This window comes from Oxyura jamaicensis, chromosome 1 (genome assembly GCF_011077185.1).
Source record: "Oxyura jamaicensis isolate SHBP4307 breed ruddy duck chromosome 1, BPBGC_Ojam_1.0, whole genome shotgun sequence".
Lineage (NCBI taxonomy): Eukaryota > Metazoa > Chordata > Aves > Anseriformes > Anatidae > Oxyura > Oxyura jamaicensis.
Window position 1 is genome coordinate 72593760 of NC_048893.1, and position 20625 is coordinate 72614384.

Sequence of the window (20625 nt, forward strand, 5' to 3'; positions counted from 1 at the left end):
AATATATAAAAATGTTCTCATTAATTCTGATCAGGAACAACAGCAACTGTGCCATTTCTAGAACAGATTGCTTTGAGAAATAACTTCTCCAGCTAAATTCAGAAGCATTCAGAAAGGAAAGTAAAGCTGAGACCCTAGTTCTAAAGCAGCCATATCCAGTTCACTGCTTATTTGGCTACCATTTCTGTGGGATTTCAACTGTAAATACAAGAAATCCTGTAGATCTGTAGTGATGGATCACTGGAGATGTTCAAATCTGGTCCTTCAAAAGTAAAGCAATTTTATAAGATATAGATAGTGGTAGTTTTACCGTGCTAGGCAGCTGAACACCACAACCGCTCTCTCACTCCCCCTCCTCAGATGAGGAGGGGAAGAAGTAAAGGAAAAAACAACTCACGGGTTGAGATAAGGATAATTTAATTAAAGAGAAATATATATATATATATTATTAAGGAAATATTATTATTAATTAAACAATTCAACTAAAGGGAAAAAAGGGAAAAAAGGAAAAGGGGAAGAGGGAGGGGGAAAGGGAATAACAAAACAAAACAAGTAAAGGCTTTGTGGAAGTGCAGAGGAAAGAAATTACTCTCTACTTCCCACAAATGAGCGATGCTTGACCACGTCCTTGAAGCAGGGCCTCAACGCACATAGCCAGTGTTCGGGAGGAGGACAGACATTTCTCAACGAGAGCCCACCCCTCCCCTCTTCTTCCTTTTTCCACCTTTTATTGCTGAGTGTGACATCAGAATATGAGTGTGACAAGGGAATATCCCTTTGGTTGGTTTAGGTCAGCTGCCCTGGTGATGTTTCTTTCTCACTGGTTTGCCCACCCCCTAGGAGGGTTAGAGAGAGTCCTGATGCTGTGCCAGCACTTCTCAGCAGCAGACACAACACTGGTGTGATACCACTGCTGTTCTAGCTGCAAGTGCAGAGCGCAGCACTGTATGGGCTGCTGCAGGGAAAGTTAACATCCCAGCCAGACCCAGTACAACCTCTCTTACTATGCCAAGACAGTGAAACTAGTATACCCAAAGGCTACTCAGTTGTCTGCCTCTCCTAATACACTGATAAATAAGAAATAGTTACCATAAGAATACAGTGAAAGCCACATTAATTGCTGTCCTGAAATGACCATCCACCTTCAGAGCCCTCAGCTTGCTAAAGAGACTATTTATCCCCAAACGATGTCTTCAACTTTAATAATGGCATAAGTAACAAGCATAATAATAATTAAGCATCAATGATAGCCTTGTTATATATTGATATCAGATTATACTTTCTCCCACAAACAAATATGACCAACCTTTATAAGGGAGGCTGATGGAAGCTAAAGGTAGTGAAGCTACACATCCACATTCATCTATGGAAGTACCAAGGGCTTGCAATAGAGTTTAGATTCCTATGTCCCAGGCCAGCACTGTGCCTACAAGGCCATTTGGCTTCCAAGAAGATTTCCAGTGAAAAATAGAGCATGTTAAGTTAGAAATCTGCTTTTCCTTATGGCTCAGTCCCAGACAAACATTTGTGCCTCAAAAATTATCCCTAATGGTCATTTTTTGAATAAAATTTATGTTAAAAACAGCTCCAAGCTCAAAGCTCTGGGAGGATGGAATACAGCTGGAAATATGTTGATAGCTAAAGTGATCTACAGCCCACTGGGGAAGTATTTACAATGTGGTTAGTTGAGGTATGCTAGATATCCCATACTGTCTTGCCTGGTGGAATTATCATTGCATAATTTACGTGATGTGATGATGCTGGTTTACAAAATTCCCATTCTGACCTTTCAGGAAAGGAAAGCCGTTAATTTGCAGTGTCGACTGGTTTCCTGCTCATTATCTTCTCATGTGATCTTTGCTTTGACTCACCCAAAATACTGGTGCCCCTCTTCCATTTGTACTTTTGAACTGATCCCATGGCATGCTGATTGGTTTTAGTCACTTGCCTTTTGTCTCCCTGTCCTCATTTCAAGCTTAATGCATATGATGCGTCAGCAAAGTGATCACATGCTTTCTTATACTGTTTAAGCTGGCAGTAAGACAGTCTCCTATTGTCTACACCTCTTCCTACATGGCCTTCTGGGAAGTGTAGTGCTAAAAATAAATATCATGCATGAAGTCTACCAGTATTCATGATACAAGTCGGCTAACTTTGAAACTCTCCATATTATAATTTTAGAAGCATTTTAAATTTGTAAAAAGTATAAAAATAAAAAATGCTATGTTGCAAGGACCTGTCTCAGTGAAACACCAGAAGGTGACTTGCAATACTTCTGAATTTAATGCTGAGTAGTCTTCCACAACCTGAGACACTGAGAAATGGTCTCTTTCAAGCATCAGCTATGAACACTTTACAATTACAAACCCTCGCATTCTGACTGTATTGAACAGGATTACATCAGAGAAATGTATGCTTTGCATCAATGTTGTCTCCTAGAAAGACCTTGAATCTTGCACTTAGATAATAATAAGAGATCTCTTCAGACAGCACTTGAGTACTTGCACTGTTTTAGAGGTAGGAATTTAAGCAAGGGGAATTTAAGCACTTTGTTAATGTTATACAGAAATAAGATACAATTCCTTACTGTCCTGGCTGAGGCCAGAATGTTCATTCTTCATGGGGTACCAGAGACCAAACCCAAGAGAGTGAGTGATGATCAGTGGCTTATTCCTCAGCCTCATTCACTAAAATAACTAGGATGCTGGACTAAGACTGTTTGCTTGAAGGTCACATTGCTCTCACTCATACATGGGCTGAGACTGTAAGAAACATTCCTGAAAGTTCATGTGTATTCCCTGAACAAACAAGCACCTCTCAGAAAGCAATATTTTATAAACATCACATACTTGGGACAGCATTTATAGGTTTCAGGTATAAAACTAAACAGTAGCTGGCACCTCAACCTGTGGGAGTTGTCTAGCTTCCTCTGAACCCTTTCCTTCTGAATAAGCTCATCTCTCCAACCCTGATGCGGGTTGCTGTTACAATGGATTAATAAAAAGGTAAGGCAGAACATTGCCAAGTTTATCTTTTCATCAGATAGATTTTTGAAAGAACGATTAGTGTCTGCAATAGTACACATACACATCTCAAGACAGGAATGTTCTTTACAATAGCTTCATCTGATAAGTAGGCAAATCTGAAGACAAGGAAATCAAGAGCACAAAGGTTATAGAAGTGCTTTTTGTAGTGACAGAACACAAAAATACAGACATTTCTAAACAGCATAGGAACAGTTCATCTTTTTCCAGGTTTGAATCCTGTTTCCACTGATCTTAAAATGAAAATTTTTCCCTAAAGTCAGCGTTTCATTTTTATTCTAGGATTTCCTTTTCCAAGTCTTATCCAAGTTTTATAAAGAGGGTGGTCCAGTGATTTCTAGTGACAGTCTTTCAAACATCCTGTAGTCCAGCAGTCTGAATTCCCAGCAAGTCTGGTGCACATCTCATACATCAGACCTTGGTAAGTGCTGGGCAGGTGATCTGTATACCTGCAGCAAATCCAATATGTTGAATATTCACATGCATACATTGGCTGTGCAATTGGTGCACTATAGGTCCAATGTGCCTATATTAGGATTCACTGTACCTGATCTTTCCAAGGGCACTTAATCCATGACAGCCAATTTCTCATCCTCATTGGGCTCCAATTGCTCTTTCATTCGAAACAGAAGGTAAGTGAAAGCATTCACTGCTAGAAGGATGCTCCAATTATTGCCGTATCCCTTGTGTTAATGTCTGCCTGGCTTTTTGCTCTGTATAAAGGAATTCCACCCCAAGACACATTTGGACAACTCCTGTTAACTTAAAGGGAAAACAGAAACAGAGTTTTTCTATTGTCAGGATGGATCCCTCCACGTGATATATGCAACAAGGTCTGTGTGCACACCTGAGGGCTAAGTTAGGAATTCTAGAAGCAAAATTAAATCAATAAATGGCAGCAGAGATTAGAATTCAAGTCTTTGTCTATTTTGTTGGGGTTTGAAGTTATTACTGATACAATTTAATGATTTTAAGCATCAGAAAACTTTAATAAATCTTGCCTTGATGGTTATCTAGAAAATCCCACAATTCAGCTTCCCATAGAAAATTGCAGCTTTTTTTTTTTTTTTTTTTTTAAGCAATGGAAGAATAAAAGGACCACTTGAAACACCTTTGGGAAGAAAATAAGAAGCACCAGCCCCAGAATACCAGTCATTTCTAAGTTTACAACATAATCTTGAAATATAGAATGCCAACCATCCAGCTCCTTGGATTCTACAGTCTTGTTAAGCCACCTTTCACAAATATGTATTTCTTTATTTAATCTGGAAAAAATCTTTTCGATTTCTAGAGAGAATTTTGACTTTGGTATCTTGAAGGAACAGGCTCAAAACTAACCTTGGCATCACAGGGACTTAAACATGTATTATCAACTTATAGAGCACTTCTTACTAGTCAAAACACTCCAGGGTGAATTGCTTTAAGTATATATATACATATATGTATATAAAACTGACCCACTTCTACAACTTATTTTCATTCAAGGGAGATATTTATTTATTTATTTTGCATAATAGCTTTTGGTGAACTCTTCCTACCTGCTCCAACTATAGTTTTAATGCCTGTAGTTTAGTAGTGGTAAGAACAAGTAAACTACAGTAAAGATACTGATTTCTACTCAATAACAGATGGAACTGTAAAGGCTCAAAGTAGTTACTGCTCTGAGCTGTTTGTATTGTTGTTTTCCTTGAGGTTGCTGAGGTTGTAGTAGGGACAGTTTGACAACTTCCATCTGGTTGCTGTTCACAATTTAGTACATTAACCTGAAGTTAGCTATATTTTACTCCCTCACAAACGTGTTTGTTATGCAATTGCACCCTCCTCCCCTAATTTCCTGTTTCTTTATGATTTTTTGGAAGTTTATACTTATTGTAGACACTTTGTATCTGAAGCTTTCAAAGAATGTTATACTTTAACATCATTTTAGAAGCATACACACAGCTGTTAAAAGAAGCAAATAAAAATTCTTTACTAACCTTCCTGGAACTAACAGAAGCCTAAGTCTATTGAACTGCTGGCTTTTCATCCATACTAGATAGAACAGCTAAAATTCCCCTGATTTCTTTAATATAAACTGGGGGATAGACCTTTTATACTTTCCTGTCAGGTGCCAGCAGGCCTTAAATACCCTGAACAGCAGCACCTAGGTGCTAACCCACAGGCTCAGGTAGGGAAATGCTATTTAAGCAGGCATCAGCTGAGGTGTTAGGAACTGTGTGGATGGGGCTGCCCCTCAGAGCAGGGTGAGGTGGCAGCTGACAATGGCTGTATCTTCATCAGGCACTACCAGCAGTGCTGGTAGTAAGCTGCGCTGTAGGGAGCGAGTCAGAAAGGGCTTTGCTGGGTGCAGCTATGTCTGCTGGGGCAGGATCAGGCTGGAGCCAGTGTGCAGCACCCCTCTGGGCTGCTGCCCTACAGAGCTGGTGCCTAAGGAGTGGGAAAAGGGATGCAGGATGAAGGCTGTGCTGTGTAAGGAACAATTCTGGGGCTCAGCCTGGGCAGTACGAGGAATGCAAACAGAGAGCCGCTTCTCTGGGGTCTGCCTTGCCGAAACACGAGGACGGCCAGCCCCTTGTCAGCGGCACAGGTCTGAGGGGACCTCGCCCATGCACCTCCCCCCAATCCCCTGTGCGCTCCCGCGGCCTGCGCTTGGCGGCCGTTGGCAGCGCCGCGCATGACATCACAGCGCGCGCTCCCGCTCCCCCTCTTCGCCGTGCGTGCGCGGGGGCGTGTCGGGGGCTGGGGCTGAGGTTGGGGCTGATCATCGTTTCGCCCGACTTTCGACTTTACGCACCTCGCCCCCTCGGTCCCTACTCTCTCCGCCGGCCAGGCTGAGGATGGCGGAGAGCGAGGCCGAGACCCCCAGCACGCCGGGGGAGTTCGAGAGCAAGTACTTCGAGTACAATGGGGTGCGGCTGCCGCCCTTCTGCCGGGGGAAGATGGAGGAGATTGCCAACTTCCCGGTGAGGGACAGCGACGTCTGGATCGTCACCTATCCCAAGTCAGGTAAGCGGGCGGTAGCCCCCGGGGACGTGTGCCCGGGCACTCTGCGCTGCCGCCGGCACGGCCCCACGCCGCCGGGGCGTCTGCTGCTAGCTCCGGGATTCTCGTGCAGAAACGCCTAAAAGTGGTGTGGGGGGTTGCGGTGCTGCCCGCACGGAGGCGGCAATATGGTAGCTCAGCGAGGCGGCCGAACAAACCAGCAGCAAACACAACGGGTTCTTACTGAAGCCCTTTCTGGAGTGAGGTTTTTTCCTGGTAACAGAATGATCGCTTTCTAGAAAATTCAAAGTCCACAGGAGATAACAGATGTTAGCTCTCTAAATGCCCTTGTGAAATGTTTCAGTATTACAACTTACTGACTAGCTCTTATTATTTCGCTGTATGAAGGGTTCTTTGCTGTTTCTCCTCAGTCTGCTGCCTCACAAATATGTTTTCAAAAAAGCAGCGTCTGTTATGATGCCATTCCTCAAGGTGTTTTAAATATCTTCACTTTTTTTTTCTCAATATTTAGTTAAAAATTATGCTATTGAAGACAAGCTAGAGCTTGACAGATGAATGCATTAGAGAGGATAGGGCTAGTTTGTAAGATGGCAAATGTCCCCTAGAATGCTAGGATTAGGACCAGGCAGCAGCATCCTTATTGTTCTTGTAAATACTTATAGAGCATACAGGAAGCACACACTTTAGTTCTTTCAGTTTTAAGATTTTATTTTTGTGAATCTGGGCACCTCTGTTAGTACAGCACCCCAGCCTTGCACTGACAGATTGCTAAATATCCTCACATAACCTCAGTTTCTAGGAGCCAGGCACAAAATAGCTGTAATACATCACTTGGGAATAGCTCATTTTTGATAGCTATACAATTAGCCATGGAAAGGCAACTTGCATAATCATATGTAATTTGCTATTATTTTATGAATATAGTAGGTCTCTCAGGGCATCAGCTGAGGTCAGTGACAACTGCTCACTTACAAAGCTAGAGGCAGTGCTTTACTATAGGAGGGTTTACTAACAGTGTGAAAGCTGAGGAAAAGGGAGGTGGAGAACTGAAGCACCAAAGCTGGAGATACAGGGTTGTGTGGAGGAACTGGAGGGGCAGCCTCACCTTGCGATAAAATAGGTGCCGTAGTATTTTACTCGCTAGGATAGAGTATATTTAGGATGGGTCTTGAGCCTGTGCTTGTCATGGAAATAGGCTTTAAAACACAATCATAATGTCTGCAAGCCCCGGGAGACAACAGACCACCTTCAGGTGGCCTGAGGTCTTCTGGAACTTGTTTTGTCCACTGATCCTACATGGCTTATGGCTTAGTGCCTTATTTAGGGTTTCTGAATCAACTGTGAAAGGGTCTGCTGACTAGGGACAGGCCTGTCACTAGAAATTAGACAACCCGAATATGGTTTCCATTGATTTACCCAAGGTCATAGAAGTCTGCATCAAAGCCAGAAACTGAATCCAGAACCACATGCTCTTCTCCATTACCTTAACTACAGCTTCATCCTCCTGTCTCTGAGCAGCATTGACAGATTTTTCTGTTAACTGGAGCTGATCGGAATTCTTATAATGGAAAAAAGTTGTTTTACAAAACATGTTTCATGCACAAAATATAGTTAATAGGGATGAAATATCTTGGCATTCTTGGGGGATCTTCAAATGTAAAACGTGCTTGGGACCCACTTACCTAGTTTCTGTTAATAAATTACATTTGAACAAAATTCAAAGAGTATTTTTGACAACAGAAACTTAGGAAGAGAAAAATACACTAATTTCAGATAGGTTTAATGGAAAACTTTTATGAAAGTAAATTGTTCATTGTTTCACCACCTTTACATCTGTTCAAATTGTGGAAGAAATACACAAACAAGCCCTTCTGCTAGATGTGAGAGAGGCAAGAGTTTCTAGCTCCTACTGAGCCCTGTACCATAATTTAATATCAAAAGGCTCCATCAGTAGTTTCTGACCGTGTGTTGGTTGATCTGGCAAAGAAAATACACAAGTGGCTTATTGTCTGTGTTTCCGGGGGTGGGGTGGGGGTGTCAGGACTGCTTCAGTATTCCTAGTGACTGATGTAAAAGTATGTATGCTATTTTGAAGACATCCTCTGCACAACTGGGTGATGCTGCTGCTCTAAACGTGAGATGGAGACATTGCTTGGAAATAGTTACGGATATTGACAAATTGGGAGTGATCCAGGAAAAAGCTGGTCCAATAATGGTAGAAAACTGAATGTACCAGTGGCATTACTGGGAGTAATGTAGTAAGCCTAATGGAAGATGACTGCTTTAATGTGATTTCTACTGATCGATGCTTAAATAATGATATTCCTTACATCTTTAATCCTAACACCTGCATCCAATCAATGGTAACAACTTTTGGTAGCTGCTGAACTAGGATGAGCTTGTGCCTAAAATCCAGAGACTCATTTAAACAGATGCGTGTAAATATGTCAGTGTGCATGTATGCTTTTACATATGTATATATTAGGACTGTAGTTACAGAAACCCTTTTTGTCATGGCACATAACTTAAAATCAGGTGGGCTTCTACTCTGTTGAAAAGATCAAGTCACAAGTTGCATCTTTCATGCAAGTTTGTAGTGTAGAAAGGGCAGGTGGAGCAGGGTGCAACAAGATTTATTCTAACTACAAGTGTATAGTAATGCTATTCTATATAGCATTAAATAATTGGAGCCCACACAACAGGTTGCTTCACAGATAAGATGCAGTGTTAGGGAGGAAGCACATTGTATCTCCTAATAACTTTCCTGGAACCCTCTCATACTGTGGGGGTTTTGTACCCTACTTGAAAATTAAAATTCTTCTCTATGAACATAATAAACTACATAATTAATGAACAAATTCTTTCATACTCAGTCAACATGCCAAGAGTTAGACTATCTGTCTGTTAAGGTCAACAATTTCAGTGGAATTAAATCAGCACCTAAAGTGTAGTACTGACTCCAGATTCGCTTAGGTATTTTGCTGTGGGTTATGATGCTAATCCTTGACTGTAGATGATCTTTCTGTTTGCTTTAATCATAACGGATGTGCAGTAGCAAGCTTTCTTAATACCCTCTTGTAACTGTTCTGCATCAGTGTGCATTTTATGTTCCTGGGTCAAAGCCCACAAATTAATGCCTTTTTGCAAAACTGGTAATTTGTTAAAGTGAGTTATTTACACTAATAACAGAGCTGTCTCTCCAATTTTGATTATTTTGCCAAATAATATTCTGGAATTCTGTGTGGGAAAATGTCAGTTGCTGGGCAAATATCAGCTTTAAGTCCAGTCAGTTCATGAGAACTCTTGCTCTTCTGACTTGTTGACCTCTGTGAAATGTGAGTGCTGGATATGGCCTTCAGCTGTCTGTAGGTCTGTCTTTTTATAGACAACATTTTGAACTTTTCTTGCAGCATTGGATTTCAGTAACTGCCCAATAGTTTGTAGGGAATATCATGGCTGACTTTAGGCCTTAAGCTTAATGAAGTACCAACAGTAATTTTGTACATCAGTTCAAGGACAGCTTTCCTTCAAGGACATTCATTGAGTTACCATATTTCAAATTCTTTCTTAACACTTACCTTCAGTCTTGTATGAAATGAACTGGAGAAGGTTCATTTGAGTTTGCCATTATTTTATTTGCATAAAAGATTCTGTATGTACAGAAGAAAGTCTTGCTTCTCATTGTACCTGCTGATAAAGTGCATTGCACACATCATGGGTTTTGTGCCTCCTCCTGTTGTGTATACCTCTCCCACTGCAGGCACACCAGTCACTTATCCTCTTATATTTCCAGTGCTCCTGAATCTAACACTTCTTGCTGGGACAGTGGTATCCCTCCCATCTTCCTTTCCCTGGCTGGGAGGAGCTCTGTTTATTGTTCTGTCCATCCCCTTTCCCTGCCATGTGCTGGGACTCTATGTTCTTCCATTTCCCTTATACTATAATCTGTTGTTCTTTCCATGTGTCTCATGCTTTTTCTTTTGTTGTAGGGAAAACAATTCTTTGATCCTTTGATAGTTAGAGTAGTGGAAGAAGCTTCTGGGCTGTGAACCAGATATAGAAGTTTCAGTGTAACCCCCACTTGCTTTGCTTGTCTGATTTTCCTCTTAAAATCAACAGACTTCTGTTCATCAACATCTAGAATATTATATGTATCAGACTCAGCACTCACACTACTATACTTCAGGCAAAGGGAGGCTTGAACCATTGGGGATGGAGATGCATGTGCTTTTCTTTGGTTCCATTCAAGGACTTATTTCTAGGCAGTTGTTTCTTCCCCTTCACCTTCTGATCAGTTTCAATCGTCTGTGGGACTGCATTATAAAATACAGTGGAAAAATGCCTTTAATAAATAGACTGTAAAAATTATACCAAATGAGTGTGCCTCCTGTGGAAATTGTGCTTTGTCTTCTCCAATCCCATCTTTCTTGTCCGCAGATTATGTGATTTATTGGCCGGGATGTTACGCTTAACTAGCAAGGCTGATTTCTCGTTCAGGTTTTTGAACATTACTGTACTGCATAAGAATATCCTTCAATATAAAAAGCATTGTCGCTTGCCTAGGTTTACATGGCTGCACGTGAGCTGTGCTTGTAGGGGTGTCCTGCACTCTGCGGACATCTAGCTCACTAGCTAATGTATCTGCAGTGACCTGGCATACCAATCAGTGAGTAGGTGGCAGGTCTGCACAGAGCTGCAGTGATTGTATTATGTCAGAGAACTGGAGTGTTTGTGTCCTCTTACCTGCCCATTAGCATACCCCTGCTGTGGCTTGCTAAGTTGTACTTTTTTGAGGTACCTGTGTTGCTGCCTCACTGGCTAACACATTCCAGTTGCCCATGCATGATGTGGCAGACTGATAAGCCTGAACACAAGGAATTGGATTCTTCACACTGACCCAGACATACACAGGGCCAACACTGCTGACAGTCCTGATTCGTGCAGACATAAATGAGAGGAGAATCAGTCTGAATGGCTGCCCAAGGATGTGCCTAGTCTGTGGGAGTGTCTGGGCTGGAGCTGTCAGACAGCAATGTGTCAACTGCAGTGGGTGGTAGAGGTTTACCCTGGTTAATAGTAGGTTTAAGAAAGCCTTATGCTGTTGGAGTAAGGCTCCTCAGGAAACTAGGGCATCCACATGGATGTTTTGTGGGTTAAGTTGGTTGACTTGCCGTAATTTCCAGTGTTCTCATAAGGAACTCTTCCCAATAGTTTTGTTGTTATATTTTTTGACAACAGTTTCTTATCTTGCAGAATAGCCATATTCTGCTATTCTGGTTTTCTAGTCCAATGCAGGATTTTGGTCACTTGAGTTTAATCAGTTTATGTTTTTAACTGGTTTATGTTTTAAGAGTGAATTCAAGCGTTACTGGCCCAGAGACATGCCTCGAGAAATCATGAGGTTGGCTTAAAAATCAAGAGATTTTTACACAAAATATGTTTTGGATTTTTTTCCTTTGTGCTCTGTTTTGTGAGGCAATATTATGCATGCTTACAAGCTCTTCCCTGTGACTTACAACAATACCATACCTCTGTTAGTTTCATGAACAAGTTAATATTTGGGAAGTCAGAATGATGGTACTTAACTTTTTCTCTTTTCCAATCCCCTCATATTTTTTCAGTTTCTCCTTATCTTAAGTAATTTGTAAAGCTCAGATATCCACCCTCTTTAATGTGATATGAATGTGCTTCAGTTCTATTCCAGCTAGTCAGAAAGAATGGACTTTTTGCACAAACAAAAAGGAGTCAGCAAACTGCATTGGGTGATGGAGAAGTGTTCTGTGAGCTGTCATTATAGGGACTGAAATATAGGGTACATTTGAATTTGATTTCGTGCTCTTACTTTTTGGTGACTGAAGCCTTTTTCTTTCCAACAATTAAAAGAGAATATAGTGCTTCTTAAGCTCACTCCATCGAGGACCACCCAGGTGCAGGAAAGCAAGACCTGTATGCAATTATTTGTAGGGGTCAGGGCCATTGAGTTCCTGTGCTTTGAAAACCCTTTTGAAATGGGCTTATCTTTTATTTATGTATAGCTCAAAATATCATCTGGTATTGACTCAGTCCTAACCATTACTAGGCAAAGAAATGGTAAATAAAAATGTCAAATAATAAGGAATTGAAGACAATGAGATGTTTGCCACTGATGCGTTTGATTTGATTTCAGTGGGAGTAGAATTGAATAGGTCCTTACATGTGTAAAGCAGGAACTAAAGGTGGTGAGGAAAGATCTGTCATTAGGAAAACTTGTTTTTGTTACCTAACTAGCGGTGTTTCTCCCATGGGTCAGTTATCAAGACAGTGAAGAGATCTTACTAGAGGAAGAACAAATGGTTCAGAAGAGGAAGAATTCTTTAGTTACCTAATAGGTATTAGGTATAGTTACCTAATAGGTATTGCTGGGTCTCTAGCATAATTGCTTCCCTACTGTGAAGTAGTGCAAAACTCAAGTGACTTGCTTTGTGAAAGAAGACTTAGGCAAGAGGAAAAAACTTGCATGCATCCAGCTGGAGCAGCAGATTCTGCACAAGTTTGGGGCTCATTGGGAGTTGATCACTACTGCAGTCGTGGTCCTACCATCATTGGTACCAGGGACAGAAGTGAAGAAGGCATCAAATGTCTCTGCTTTGTCTATGTCCCTGTTTGTGAGGTGACCATTCTTATTAAGTAACAGACGGATGTTATCTCTGGTCCTCCTTTTACTGTTAACATCTTTTAAAAAGCTCCTTTCATTGTCCCCTATGATATTGGCCAACTTCAACTCTGAGCTTTGGCTGTGTGAATTTTGTCTCTACAATGCAAGCTGCATCCCTGTAGTCCTCCCATGTCGCCTGACCTTGCTTCCAGTGGCCATACACTTTCTTTTTCTGCTTAACCTCTAGAAAAAGATCCCTGCTAGGCCAAGCAAGTCTTCTGCCCCACCTGCCTGACTTCTGATATTTTGGAATTGTCTGTTCCGGTGCTCTTAAGAGGTTGTACTTAGAAAGTGACCAGCGCTGGTGGATCTCAATACTTTCAAAAGCAGTTGCCTGTGAGATGTTACTAACTAGCCTTAAGTCTGCTCTTCCCATATCCAGGGTTCAAGTGTTCGTGGCAGTTTTCTTCCTGTCAACAAAGATTTTAAACTCAACTACGGCATGGTCACTACGACCAAGACAGCCACCAATTGCCTTTTCACCCATGAGAACCTCTCTGTTTACAAGCAACAAATCAAGGAGGACACCTTTCCTGGTTGGTTCCTTTAGTACCTGTGCCAAGAAGTTATCATCAAGGTGTTCTAGGAATCTCCTGGACATGTTTGTATCAGATGTGTGGTATTCCCAGCTAGTATCTGCCAAGTTAAAGTCACTCATAAGGACAAGGGTGGCTAATCTAGAGGTGTCCTTAAAGAATAATTCATCAGTGTTGTCATCCTGGCAGGGTGGTCTGGAGTAGACTTCCACAGTGACATCTGCTTTACCTTTTTGTCCCTTAATTCTTACTCTGAGGCTCTCAACTATGTTGTCATCACCAATGGCAAGCTCTGTACAGCCCAGCCCTCCATTATATGCAGTGCCAGCCCCCCGTCTCGTCTCGTCTGCCCTGCCCTGCCCGTCTGAAGAGCCTGTAACTGTCTGTTGGAACACACCAGTCACGTGACAACCCACCAGGTTTCGCTTTGGGACAGAGCCAAGGCTTCTAGCTCCTATTGCTTGTTCCTCAGGCTGTGTGCATTTGTGTAGAATTATTTCAAATGTGCTTCACTGTACCCCATGCTTTGTTTTGGCATGCTGTCCTGTAGCTTATCACCAGAAAGCCTGGTTTTGTCCATTTCCCCCTTCAAAACTAGTTTAGAACTCATCCTGCTAACTGAGTAAATATCCTTTTCACCCTCTGAGAAGGGTGCGTCCTGTCAGGCACCAGCAGGCCTGGTGTTGTGCAGACCATCCCATGATCAAAAACCGCCAAATTCTGATGGTGATACCAGCCTTGGAGCTACATATTAGGTCTGCCTAATCCTTCTAATATTGCTTTCCTGTACTGGAGGGATAGAAGAAAACACTAGCTGTGTGCTTGATTCTTTATCTAATTGCCTCAAGGCCCTGAAGTCCCTTTTGATTGTCCTTGGACTTTTTTGCTACCTGAAAAAACTTCTCGTTGCTGACATGAAAAAACTATATTGGATAGTAATCAGAGGGCCATACTGGCCTAGAGCTTTCTAGTAATGTCTCTTACCCAAGCCCTGGGGAGGCAGCAGACTTCCCTATGGGTCGAATCCAGTTGGCATATGGGGCCCTCTGTTCCACTCATAAGGGAGTCACCTATGACAACAACCTTTCTTTCTTCTGTGACAGAGATGGTCATGATACTGGGGGTAGGCTGACTTGCCCTAGGTGATCCCTCTAACCTGGATTGACCTTCATTCACATCATCACTTGCCTGTCCATCAAATTCCAGAGCCTAATACCTTGTAGAGTAAAAGCACCTCGGAAAGTGAGGTAGCAGGGAGGGGTTCACCAGCCACCCTGAACAGAATCCTGCTTCCATTTCCCCATCTCTTAAGTCCCTTTCTACTGCCTGGTGGTGAGAGAGTAGGAGATCCTTCATTTCTTGTGTTGTGGCTAGCTGATGCTTCTGTCTCAGGGATGGTAAGAGTATGGTCCCACCAGCTGACCTCCTTCTCTGAATCCCTAATGATTCTCAGCCTGCCCACCTCCTTCCCATATGTGAAATTAGTATTGACTGGGTTAGATAGATGATAATGACCTCAAAGACTAAAGAATTAGAAAGTTATGCAAATCAGCTAAACCCAACTCATTCTCATTTCATGTTAATGTTCATCTTACATAGTGAAGATGTTAATGAAGGAAAGCAAAATGCTTGAACATTAGACTGAATTAGACTTAGCACACATGATTCTTCATTCTTATTATGCAGTCTTTTATTAAACAACTTCTTTATAGTACAGGATGTGAAGGCCATCATTCTATATAAGGCTGCAAGTTCTGGATGATGTATAATGACATTAGATCACCATATGGGATACAGACAAGGGTGCAGAATTAGCCCTTTGCTGTGTCCAAGTATGTGTGTAATGAATTCATCCAAGCCAGCAAAATGAGACAAGTGTGAAGCAGGTGAGATGAGACACATGTTCAGAAGATACACACTGACTACCCACACAGCAGTCCAGATTTGCCAGTACAGTGGCTGCTTTGCAACGTCCTGCTGATGCAAGGCAATCATAAGCCCAGGTTAACTATCCAGTTAAAAGCCTGTTTACTGCTGATCAGCTTTGCCAGAGTAGCACAGAACTGCTACAGGCATTGCTAAAATTGGATTGCTCTATGCAAGAAGAGTGCACATTAATAATGATCAGAGTTGAAGTGCACATTAATAATGATCAATGTGAATGCTTCTGTTGGATCAACAGCGCTTTCTATCAGAAATAGTTTGCTTTCTTTAAGGATTTTGCAGCAATACAGAGAAAACCCATGGTGATACAGATTGGCAGATCCCCTTTTGTTCTCCTGATTAGATCTATACCCATTTCTAATTTGAAGAACAATAACAGAATAGAAATGACTGTAGCTTGCCTAAAACTTAAGTTCAGCAGATAGAGGGAATGAGTGTGTTAAATATGAGTGGGGTTGTGGGTATCTTGCAAAGAACGATTTTGCTCAGGGCAGCTCTTACGATGGGCAGCTTTCATCTGAGAGAGGTTTTGTTTGAGACAAAATGGTTTAATCTTATACAAGTAATAGCTGACTAAAGAGACTATGTAGTCTCATGCATGGAAGGTTAAAAATGTTCCTAGAAATTCTGAAACAACAATATGCCTCTTTTCCATTTTTTTTTTGCACATACAGCTTGTATTTTCAATGCTTTCACATGACACTGTCTGTATGCTGCCTTCTTGTGATTTAACCACCTAATATATGCAAATATACATTAATGTGTAGGCAAGCTTTGTCCAACAATTTTCCTGGAAGGGACTGAAACTGGGGCATAGAATTGCATTTCTGTTCACTACACAAGTCTGAATGCCAACCAAAGCACTTCAAAAGATGACAGACATCCTCCAAAATATGTTTACCATAGGGGGAGTGAAACAGGTTCACCACAAATGTTATGAGAACATCCTCAACGTGAGTTTCTGATATGGAAGCCCTGTTGTCTCCTGCCTTCACTGCATTTAGCTGCAGTCTGTATTACAACATTGTAGTACAAGACAAAGTGATGTAGTTGTCCTAGAAATCAGTGACTCTAAGGGTAATTAAGGACTTCTCTTTAACATGATGATGTCCTTCAGGGTGATTTAAAAAACAACAACAACAAAAAATCACAAACAATAATGTCATTACAGCAGTGTTCTTTTCTGCCTTATCTTTGGTACAGCATTGTGTCACCTGTGTGAAAATGGAGCTGAATTCCATGCCATGGGGGAACTTACTGCTGGAGATTAAGTTAAGCTCCTGCTGGGGTAACGAGTGGTGCAGTTTGGTCATCTTTTGCATGTAGGCTTTAAAAGACTGGGGGAACGGGAGTGCAGAGAAAGCAGGGGTTGGGATACAGCTAAGGTAAGATTGAGGTAACTGCATGTATTTTATGTATGCTCCAGGGAGAAAGTGGGATTTGAAAGTCTAATAATACACCATTGGCACATTATTGTGAAGAATTATCATTGCTAGTTTACATGACCAAAGTTTTCCAGATAATTTCCAGATGTTTGAGATAGAATCTGCCCGGTAGCATAAAATAAAAGCAATAAAAGCAGTCTTTCCTCCATGAATTACTCTCCTGGTGGCCTACCCTTTGGCATGACTGCATGCTTGTACTGCTGTTACAAAAGGGCTTGTTTCTCTGAATTGCATCATGACGATGTCCAAAGTAGGATGTTCAGAGAGAAGCCAAGGGAAAGAAGGTGACAACTGAATGGACTAGGCTGACTTTAGACCTGGTCAACCTTGAATAAGTATGGAAAGGGTAAAGAGGGATGTAATTCTGTCAGTCAGGTAGTAAGGCAGCAAGCAAGACTGTAGCTTTTATTGATCTAGATGTTATTTACATGTTCCCAACATATAATATTCCTTCCAGAGATGTTATACCATATATTTTTTGTTTGTTTTAACAAGGTGAGTGTTGTGCTATCTTATACCATGCCAGCATATTTTATTTGGTGATTGGAAACAGAAAGAGAGGATTAATCTAAGGGTATGGGTAGATGACCTCTTTTAAAAGCATTTGCAGTAGTGCAGGTTTTTAGTGTCCTTAGTCTGCTGTTTGTCTTAAAGAACTGCCTGCAGAGCATTTTGTGTGAATGCATTCTCATTTGTCTCAAGGAGAATTAGGTATGTGAATTTATGCCAAAGAAGATAAGCTCCTTAAGCTAATTTGGCTGATGTGGTTTCACATGAATTGGGACAGCTTCACACAAGTTGCTCCATTGGTGATGACATCTGGTACTGACATGAGGAGCATCCATGGACAGGGACATATTTTACCAGACCAGCTAAGGCCTAAAGAGAATGGCAATGAGTAAAGTCCTTCTCCCCTCTCAGCTACCAACCAGTATCAGCTGTCAGTGAAGAACCTGTAACAAATTCTGGGATACCTAGGTATGATAAAATCATGGATGTGGGGACACGCTTGAGAGCACAAATCTTGACTCATCATTCAAAAGGCAAAGAGACAAACCAGTGTTGTCTTGTAACACAAAATCTAGGGATAAAAAACGATCTGTGGACCTGTCTCTTGGTTTGTAGTGCTGGTAGTATGCACCTACTCCTTGCTGCAGTTCCAGAGGCTGTGAGGATGTTGTGGCTTGTTTGAGAGGGAAAGAGAAATATTTTTTTGCCCCAGCAAGAGGCCTTTGCCTTGTGGTCTACTGCCTGTTGGAGTGGATTGGCATAACCATGGTTTGGATAGAGATTTTAGGGAGCTTGTGACTCAAGCTGTTTTTCTTCTGGTTTTATGAAGTCTAAAGTAGGGAACACAGACAATCCAGTTTTCTGCTCTCCATGTATACACTGGTAAACCTAAGACAGGCTCCAACAGTGGCAGGCTGTCATCAACATAGCTTTGTTGCCAGCCTGTTCCCTGGCGCAGTTTGCCCTTTCCCAGGCAGTGGGCTCCCCAGGTGGGAAGTAGCTGGAGCCAGGGACAGGTCCCAGGAAGCTATGGATGGGGTTGTCTTGTTTTGGGAAATTCACCTCTATGGATGCAGGTTTGGCTGCCCAGCATGTCCTCCCAGAGAACAGGGCCTGGCATGTTTCACTTACTACTGTAAGGAGGCTTTTTTCTGAGCTGTTCCTGTTGCTGTTGTTAGGAGTGGAACACACCACATCATCTGCTTTGCTTTTGGTGATAGTGAAGCCTTTACAGTCGGTGCCTGGTCTGGGGTGCACCGTGGTTCATTCTGCACTTCTCATCTTACACTTGCTTGAGTAGTTAGTGCCCTACCATAAGGGAGAATTAGGACTTGGGCCATCTTTTAAAAATAGTACTAATGCATGAACTGAAAATAAAACTGTTTTGTAACCGTTTATTGTTGTTTTAGGATATGGTCTTATACATGGTAGTAATGCTTCTAAGGATAATACATGTGTGTAACAGTTCAGCAATAGCTTTTTTTAACCAAACAAAAGTACCTCTTAGCTCCAAATAGAATACACTTTTTATAGAATACTGTTCACAGCCTCTGGTTCTGTACATTCAAAACACAGCTCAGACCTAATGGACCTAGTTCTGTATCTTCTGATACAGGTCTAGTGAAAGAGAAGCAGAATTTAGCCTATTCGTTTTGTTTTTAAAAGCCATTAGCTTAAATGAAAACTAAACTGATTAATAAGTCTAAAAAGCCAAGACCCTACTAATAACCCTTGTTATTGGAAATCATACAGTTAACATCTGTTTTTTTTTTTTTTTTTTTTTTTAAGCTGTTGCTGTCAGTTTCAGGATCTGGATTCAGTTTCCTCATGTTCCACAAATTCCTTTGACAGGTGAATATTGAATTTAGAGGCAATTGGGCCAAGCAAAGGGGGCACTAGTCTCAGCATGAGTACTCAGTTCCTTCTGAAAATCAGCACCTTAATGAGGCAATCAAAAATATTGACAATATAACATCATAATTTCAGCCTTAATTCTGAATCATGAGTCTCATCTAGGAACAGAAAAATTGGAATATATGGTATCAAGGTCTACATATAGTTGCTATTATTAGAACCCTAAGTGATAAAAATAAAAATCCATATTCTTAGGACAGTTGGAATTCCAAGGTGTAGGAGAACAAGGATATATGGACCTGAAGAAGAGAGATTTTTATGGTTTGTTTTAATGGTTTTTATTTATTTTCCTCTAATGGGAAAATCTAATTTTCCCTCCCTGACTGTAGGATAAAGATGAATTTGCTATACTTACCTGCAGATGTACACTGAAATTGGTGAAAGGGGAATGAGCTTGCAGGCAATTAGAATTGTGTGGAGATTTGTCTTACAGCACTTGCATCTGTAACAGCTTTTGCAGCCCTCATTTTTAATGAGCTCTCTACATCTACCAATGCTATAAAAACAAAAAAAAGTCATAATGGGTCTGTTGCATTGTATTAGCTGAAACTTGGTCAAACACTGATAGATCAAATGAGGTGCAACTAATTGGGAGTGCTACAAAATTGTTAATATTAACATTAGTATTTATTATGTTTTTCCATATGACTTTCCTTACAAGGGATAAATAGAAAGAATATATGAAAGACCTTCACATCTTTGAGTTGCAGGCTTGTCCCATGTTAGCTGATGTGGAGGGGAGAAAACTGAAACAAACTACTGTAGAAACAATGGAGGGAAGGAAGATTTCAGAGGAGGCATCCATCTTTGTGTCTGCCACTTCACTTAGAACAAATCTGTGAGGTGCAATAGCTGCATCTGAGTGTACCAGTGGCCAGAAAGTACTGAGAGGAGCCAGAGAATATCTGCTCTAGAAAATACTGCTCTCTTACAGAGGCTGTATTTGATGTTGAAAATAATGCATAGAAACAAAGGAATAACTGCGAGGTGTTTCAAAGTTCTGATTACCTTGCTATGCTGTCTGGTTGCTGCTGGAGCAGTTAGGCTTACTGATAAGCAGAGACACTATGGCCATGAACTAACCTTGCTAGTGTTGCTGAGGCACTGGCCTTGCAAGAGGGTTCCCATTCATTGCAGGGGTTTCTTCAGGGGTGATTGTGGGGTGGAAGGATTCTTAGTGAGTCCTGATTCTGTATATCATTAGGCTGGAAAGGACAGCATAGCCCAACTAGCACAGTTTCAAAATGCTGTGATGGGACTTCTTTTGTACATGCCCTTATGCAGAGTAGAAATGTAGGTTCATAGGTAATTTAAAAGGATCTCTTAAAAACCTGCAGGTTCTGGCAGTAGCTTATTACTGCTGTTTTCCCACACCATCTCTTTCCAGATATTATATGATAAATTGGAACACTGCTTTTCCTGGGGCATTGTATAGACATAACAAGAGCTTGTCAGGGAAGAGTGTTTCTCAGGTACAGCGCTCTGACGTTCCTCGGCCGACTTGTTTCATTTTAGTTGAAATTGGATAGGCATTA

At 41.4% G+C, this 20625-nt stretch overlaps 1 protein-coding gene across 2 annotated transcripts in view; it reads left to right on the forward strand.

Annotated features, from left to right (window-relative positions):
- Nucleotides 1-5822: 5822 nt before the first annotated feature.
- SULT4A1 (sulfotransferase family 4A member 1) overlaps nt 5823-20625 on the forward strand; it is a 31531-nt gene continuing 16728 nt past the window's right edge. The window contains exon 1 of one of the 2 annotated variants that reach the window (XR_004746263.1): nt 5823-6050. Coding sequence is in view for 1 of the 2 variants with exons in the window: in XM_035310507.1 (XP_035166398.1) it covers nt 5882-6050 (169 nt within the window). In the remaining variant the exon portion in view is untranslated. The remainder of the gene's footprint in view (nt 6051-20625) is intronic. The other variant, XM_035310507.1, reaches the window with a different exon arrangement.